Consider the following 8,075-nt stretch of genomic DNA (forward strand, 5'->3'; position numbering starts at 1 on the left):
CCCCCCCCCACATCAGAGTTCTACCATCACATCAGGAGTTGCAGCTATGACAGAATATCAGAGGACGAGAGGTAGAGAGGGTCTGGATGGAGGTGAACTTCCATCTTTTTTTGAATGGATCCCACCCTTCCTGGGTTAGCATCATTTTCTTCCATGGAGCTGGCGGCCAGCCCACCTGCGCCATGGAAAGGCATGATGCTGTGCAAAATCTTGAGGCGCCTCTGAGGAACCAAAAAGACTTATATTGCAGTCACATGACTGCGCCAGTCCCATTTTCCTCCTTCCTATGGTATGATGGTGCGCAGAGAGTCGCGGCAGCACAGGAACTACATGTCACAGAAGTCTGTGCGGCTTCTAGCCACTGTGGTGTTTGAGCCAATAGTAAAGCCCACTGGCTGAGCCGGCTGCAGTATTATGTCGCCGTCACCCCTGTAGTACTAAGAACCAGATGAGGGGCATTAACACAAGAGCTGGCTACGACAGGAAGCATCCAATGTCATGCAGCTGGAAGTTCCCATAAAACCATGACAGCATCAAAGAACACAAAGTTGCCATGCATGCCCTCATTCACCTGATGATAGGTCCATTTTAAGTGCTAATTCTTTAATGCAAACTAATACGAATTCCCTTTCCCGAATCAGTTATTGATCAGGGAGGCTTATTGATTGCAGAGGAATACAGATGACAACTAGAGGAGGAGACTATCAATCTGCATAGAAAGTAATGGACACATGGGAAGGCAAACATGACAAATGTGAGTTACACCCAAAACAATTACACAAAAAGTAACAATTCCAGTAATAAAGAATTGTGCTCACAGGAAATAGACTTTTGTTTCTCTCTAAATATTGATACATTCTATCAGATGTATATTTACATATTTTGTACTATGGCTCTGGATGATCTGGCTTGACATTTTATACAGGGTGGTGAAGTGATCGTAAAATTCCATGCCCAGGGCTAGAACATTACAATACTGCATGGAAGGAATTAGCTGTGCGAGATTGTGGGCTTGTTTGTTAGTACAACAGATAATGAGAATGTGATGTGCCCGGCTGAAAAGAGACGACGCAGCTGTTGTTTGTGGAAGTTCAGCTTGCGCGTTGTGCCTCCATGAACGTCAGGACATGCCGATACTTCACTGAAATAAATGTTTCTGTTGTATCGGAGGCACTCAGCAATTGAAGCTGAAGATGTATGCCCCGGTTGCTTGCTCGCACCCAGGTGACACCATTGGAGGGGTGACACCAAAATGACTGACAGTCATTTTGGTGTAAACCCTCTGAAAAGTCGGGCACTTGGTCACGGACCGAGAGCCTGACAGTTGCAGGAGAGAGAGGAGGGGCCCCGGCAGCATACCTCATCCCCGCTGGGTGAACGTCCCCTCCTCTCTCTGCCGGCGTCCATCACCAAGATGGTCGCGTATGCTTGATGACGTCATGGCGGGGTGTCACCCGATACCCGCTCCGGGTGACACCCAGCCTGGGGACGCTCTTGCACCTGCGTGTATATGAGATGACCACCAAGAGCATACCTCCAACTGTCCCTCAGTTGGGAACAAATCTTTCCAAGTCCCTCTTTCCTTCTCCAGCCAAAGCTGTTGTTCTTTTGGATGGTCTTGGAAAAAGTAAACACTTCAGTCTCTCTACAGAAAATGACTCTTGCTCTCAGTGTGGAGGCAGTGGTCTCTCTGCTATAATCCAACCCCCCTGCTAAATCAGAGCTAGAGCTCACCAATCAGCAAAGCTTATGTTCTCTGTAGATTGAAGAGCTCTAGCTCTGACTCAGCAGGGGGGAGGGATGTCGAACCTCTGTAGAGAGACCACTGCTTTCACACACACAGAGGAAGGGTCCTTCTCTGCAGAGATACCACTGCTTTCACATACAGAGAGCAAGGGTCAATCTCTGCAGAAAGACCACTGCTTCCACACACACAGAGAGCAAGGGTCCTTCTCTGCAGAGAGACCACTGCTTCCACACACACAGAGAGCAAGGGTCCTTCTCTGCAGAGAGACCACTGCTTCCACACACACAGAGCAAGGGTCCTTCTCTGCAGAGAGACCACTGCTTCCACACACACAGAGCAGTGGTCCTTCTCTGCAGAGAGACAGAAGTGTTTACTCTTCCCAAGACTATCCGAAAAAACATCTTTGGCTAGAGCTGGGCTTTAATTGGAAATATACAGTTCAGACTTGTTTCGGAAGGCAAGATTGAGATATTGTGATCAATATCTCCTAAGACATCAAAGCTTGGAGAATGTGGGAAAACCCAAAACTGCCCAAAAAAAGTAAAAGGCCCGGGCCATAATAGCTCCTTTAAATGCCAATTCAGTGGATTTCCCCTTCAATAAATATTTTGGCTGCAGTACATTACAAATCTGCAGCAACCACAAGCTCCTCAGCGCCATCACGTCCCATCTTGATACATCTCTTGGCGGTTTAGCACCTCATTATCAATTCACCGCAGTGTCATTACCAGGGAGGTTTAGTCATATGATTGCCGTCTGACACAGTTCAACACCATTCTAGTAAGTAAGCTCACTGGAAGATGTGGTAACGATGTGGTGACTGTACTGAGCTTCATGTACAGTTATCAGCTTTGGATGGGCTGAGCTCCTAAAGAAACATGGCCGCTCCATCATAAAACAAACTGTTATCACACTGGGTGAGAGCTGCCCAGCAGCATGCAGCTCTACAAACATTGTTTGTTGTTATGCAAACCCCAACTAAATGCTTACTTTTCATCATAACAAATTACTTTTATCTGAATAAAATACTTGTTTTTACCTTTTTTTACCCTTTGTTGCTGCTGATCTCCTGCAGCCATATTATAATCTACATACAAGCATCCATTATTTTGGCTGCAAGGCATTTCCTGATGGTGACAACAGAGGACCCTGCCTGCGTAATGTGTGTTCAACTGACAGCTTGTAGTCTCTAATGGAAGCCCCTGTGACAGGGTGACAAATTTAGTTACATAGTTACATAGTATTTGAGGTTGAATAAAGACACAGGTCCATCGAGTTCAACCCATTGCGTGTATGCATGTTACTCTGCATGTGTATGCTTGTGTATGAGTCCCCGCGTGTTTTTTGAATGATTCAATACTCACAGTGAAATCACTTTCTGCGGCAGTGAGTTCCAAACCCTAACCGCCCGAACTGTGCAGAAGCCCCATGTGCTGAAATATTTTCTCCACCAGTTTTAGGTGGTGGCCTCTAGTCTTTGTCATGGAGTTTACCGTAAAAAGTTTGTTGCTGATGTTGCTCTCCCCATTGAACATCTTGTACATGAAAATCATGCCCCCCCCCCCTTTATCTCCTCACTTCCAGTGTGAACATAGAAACACAACTGAGAAACAGGGACAGACAGTTGTCACCCTATAACAGGAAGTGCCTTCATGTCAGGATCACGCTATTTTAATAAAAGCTGCAGATTTGAAAATACTCAAAATGACTTTTGAAATTGCATTAGCTTAAGGAAAGTTTCCTTCTAGTTACGCTTGTCAAGTTTTATTACCATCTCCCTATCCTGGTGACACCTTTACCCCTCGTTCTTTGTCCTGGTGTCAAAAAGAATCAAAAATAAGGAAAAATCTCAACCACAGCTTAAAACTTTTTGGAAAAAACCAAAAGCAAATTTATGGATGGCTTTAGTTTTGCTTCAAAGCCAAGTTGTGTTAAAAGTGCAGGTAACTTCTAAATGCCTTTTTCGTTATTGTCCACAGAAACTTGTGCCCCATGTCTATGAATTACTATATGCCTGTGTCTTTCAATAGACTCCAGAGGCGTAACAATAGCCATAGCGGCCCATGCGGCTGCTATGGGGCCTGGGGGTGGAAGGGGGCCCCAATAGGGATTGCAGAAGTTGCTGCGGACGCTGACATTATTAATCAAGAAGAGCTGGCATCAGATATACAGGGGAGGGACTATGTGGGCAGCTCTCTTGCTACCTGACTTTAATATCAATGACAGTAAGGAGGTTGCTGGGGGACCCCATCAAAATTTTGCTATGGGGCCCCATGATCTGTGGTTACGCCCCGATAGACTCCATGAAAAATATTTTCATTTTCTGATTATTTACATTATATATTGATGTTGAGACATAACCCATAACCATTGTATAATTCAAATTCGTATACAGATGCTGCCCCTGGTGAAGACATCCCAAAGCCTCCTCGCCTTTCCCCAATCTCCGTATCGGACGTGCAGACAGATTCCTTCCGTATCACCTGGGAGCCCCTTGATGGAGATTTTGATGCTTTTGTCATCCAATATGGCCCCCCTGGAGGACCCACCCAGGAGGAGACTGTGCAGGGAGACCAGACAACGTTCCTGATCACGGGGCTGCGGGCCCAAGTTAATTACACAGTGGAGATCCGAGGTGTCTGGGGAGACAGTTACACCAACCCGGAGACTGCCCATGTGTTTACAGGTGAGGCACAGAGGGGTGTGGGGACTGGAGCTCATATATAAAACTTGTATGGAGGAAGCAGGTGTCTTTAGATAAAAGCTAACACGTGATAGGTCTGTCTTTTATCGTGTGCTAATCTGGTGCCAGGGGCAGCAAAGGGTTTATGGTATGTCTGAATACATAGTAGAGCCCATCGCACTCCTGACCAGAGAACCCTCAAAAGTCAGGCGGGTGCTGGAGTGACTGCAGATGTCTCTGCAAATCAAACGGAACTAGTCAAAAACTCACTCTAATTCAAATTATAGGGAATCTTCTGTATTGACCATGGTACTGTCACATTGCTGCCATGGTCAATGGTATGTCTAAGACTGATGCAAGGGCATCTGGTGAGGGGCTTGGGTACCAAAACCAGGTAATTCATGGCCTCAAAATGGCCCCAACACATATCCTACCCCAACATGGGTACCCTACCACTCTAAAATCCCCCTGGCCAGATACTTACATCTTCAGCATCTATTAGATGGTGATGACTTGGACCAATTGATGGCACAATGTAACTCCAACACTTGCATAGTGGTGCTCCATCATCACTGGCCGCCCAATGCCAGGTGCAGAAAAAACATCAGAAGATTGTGGTGAAGGAATAGGCACCGAGACACGGAGATGTGATGGGGGGAAACTTAGGGGCAAGATCGCTGTAATGTGCAAGCATACCATGCATACTTGTTACCCCACTGTTCCACTTTGAGGGTCCATATCCGCTACTGGTGCATTAACTACTGTTAATGTGCACTTTGGCACATGCTGACATACATTAGGCCAGCTTGTTCATTTAAAAATGGCTGCCCATGGATTGAAAATTGGACCTGCACTACTTTTTCAAACACAGGGAACCACAATGTGCAGCAGTGCATTACCATACACTGCAACATAGGTGTGTTGGGGGTGTGAAGGTCTATTGTGTTGTGGTTGCCATTGAAAATGAATGTTACCGCAATGCTCGCAGTATGTGTGTTTTGCGTTAAGGCATTTTAGAACACAATTTCTATCCCAAGTGACCACAATGTAACATTGTCAATGGTTTCAGAACTCCTAACTTCCCCTCATCACTTAAAGTGAACCCTAACCGAAACACTTAGAGGTATAGTTATACAAATTTGAAGAACCATTTGGCATGTGAAACTGCATGTATATTCATTCTATGTGAATGGAGTAAAAAACAATGTAATATCTGTAAAATACCACTTTATGGCCACTAGATGGAGGTGAGGATCATAGGAAATAAGTATGTATTTCCTATGATCCCCGGCTCCATCTAGTTCTTCATTCTTTCCAGGTCGAATGTAATTAATTCATAAGATTAGAGTGAATCAGGAAAATACTGCAAGCCAGTAGATGGCGATGAGGATCAAAGGAAATAAGTATTTATTTCCTATGGTCTCCAACTCCACCTAGTGGCTATATTGTGGTATTTTCCTGATTCGCTCTAATCTTATCAATGAATTGCATTCGACCTGGAAAGAAAATATACTAATATTCCTTTTGGCCCCCACTCTCACTGAATGATTGTACATGAGGTTTTGCAGGATGAATGGACCTGCAAATTTTTTTGAACCCAAAAATTCACCCATTACTTAGGCTTTAACCCAGTTAACAGTATGCCAGTATGCCTAACCTACCCCCTAAATTAACCTTCACAGGGTGATGTTAACCTTATCAGGCAATTGGATCTCATCAGTACCTACTTCAAGAAATACCGACACTCCCCCTTTAACCACTAGAGTGGAAGACATTTTTTTATGCCTACCACCACCCCCAGCACCATGATCAAATACAACAGTTTGCTTTTTTGATGCATAAAATCTCTATCCCTACAGCCAATAATCTTTGTAACACTTCTATTATGTTCCTCCCTTCCAGAAAAGCTTCAGCCTCCGAGACTGGAGTCGCTTTCCCCATCCGACATCCGCAGCGATTCTGTCCATCTCACCTGGGAGGTCAAAGGTAGCGACTTTGATTCCTTTCTTCTTTCCTATCGGGATGGAGAAGGACAACCACAAGAAATTCCTCTGGAAGGAGATGTGAGGTCCTATGATGTGAAAGAATTGAAGGCCGGGAAGAAATATAAATTCACCTTGCATGGCCTAATAGAAGGGAAGAGAACCAAACCAGTGACTGCCGAAATCACTACAGGTGAGTGGAGGGTGGGGCAAGAGTGGTAAAGCCGCTCACTGCAACACTGAAGAGTACCTGTCACCTCAGACAGCTGTTCTGTTGGGTTGGTTATTGTTGAAGAGGACGCAAGAGTATACATTTACAAGGGAAATATGACATGGTGAATAACACTGCCTGGCCAAAAAAATGTCACCACCTGGATTTAGCTAAGCAAATGGGTAAGAGCTATATGGGTGGCTTCAGTTGGTCAGGTCTAGGTTCAGCAACGTTATGTGCGCCAAAAATGAGGTCAGCTGCCTATCTGAATATACTGAATGATGAGGTTTTTCCATCAATGGATTTTTTTTCTTCCCTGATGGCACATTGGGCATATTGCAAGATGACAATGCCAGGATTCCAGTGGCTCAGGGGGCATAAGACATAACTTTTAAACACATGGATTAGCCACCACAAAGTCCAGACCTTAACCCCATTGAGAATCTTTGTGATGTGCTGGAGAAGACTTTACACAGTGGTCCAACTCTCCCATCATCACTACAAGATCTTGGTGAAAAATGAATGCAACTCTGGACTGAAATAAATGTTGTGACATTGTATAGGCTTATCGAAAAAATGCGACAGCGAATGAGTGCTGTAATCAAAGCTAAAGGCGGTCCAACGAAATATTAGAGTGCGTTTCTTTTTTTGGGGGCCAGGCAGTGTATGTATCCCTCAAGAAACAATTCCATGTTAAATAAGCCTATGGTGTTTCACAAGATTTGTGCCGATACCAGTTCAGATACTAGTGCCGATACTTGGCATTTTCACGAGAACTACCAGGGTTGCAGAAATCATTAGTCTGTATTGTTTTAGAAAAACTGTCACATGACAACAAACAAAAATGTATCAGTACTCTTATCTGTGAGTACTTGTACTTGAAAAAATGGTATCCATGCATCACTTATATATATTTCTAAAAAAAAAAATGCATTAAAATGGGGATGTAGAAATGCCAGGAGCTCCCTAAAAAATGACAGCTGCCTCCTAACTTTTGAATTTTGAGCTGGAAAAGTGTCTGTATGCAGGTGTATAGTAGTGTATAGGTGTATAGTAATAAGGAACGAGCAGGGAGACGCATGAGGCAATGCGGTTTACCAACTGCAGAAAACAACTCCTGGTTTGCAAATTAGCCTTCTCCTAATCCAAAAACCAAAAGATGCAATCACAGGGGATCAGGGTCATTATCAAACCAGCACAGGCTAAAAACCAGGAAATGAACGGTTGGTAATAAAACTGAGCGATTTTGTTAAATATTTACCAAGCAAAGTGTTGTAAAGCGTTTAATTGAGCGTTATATAAATACGCGGCTCAGAATCCCGAACGTACTTAAGGAAAAAATGCATTGTGTGTTTGGCCAGACACGGCCCCGGTCTTCTGCTGCCTTTTATGTAAAATATCTCCTGCAGACTATTTTTGTAACATAGGAAAAAATAAATAAATAAATAAATA

The 8,075-nt window shown here is 44.1% G+C and overlaps 1 protein-coding gene across 1 annotated transcript in view; it reads left to right on the forward strand.

Moving 5' to 3' along the window:
• Positions 1-8,075, forward strand: part of TNXB (tenascin XB) — a 74,582-nt gene that overhangs the window by 37,135 nt on the left and 29,372 nt on the right. The window contains exons 10-11 of the mRNA XM_018555830.1: positions 4,143-4,433; positions 6,333-6,605. Of these exons, the coding sequence (XP_018411332.1) occupies positions 4,143-4,433; positions 6,333-6,605 (564 nt within the window). The remainder of the gene's footprint in view (positions 1-4,142; positions 4,434-6,332; positions 6,606-8,075) is intronic.

This window comes from Nanorana parkeri, unplaced genomic scaffold, assembly GCF_000935625.1.
Source record: "Nanorana parkeri isolate BGI_ZX_2015 unplaced genomic scaffold, ASM93562v1 scaffold215, whole genome shotgun sequence".
Taxonomy (NCBI): domain Eukaryota; kingdom Metazoa; phylum Chordata; class Amphibia; order Anura; family Dicroglossidae; genus Nanorana; species Nanorana parkeri.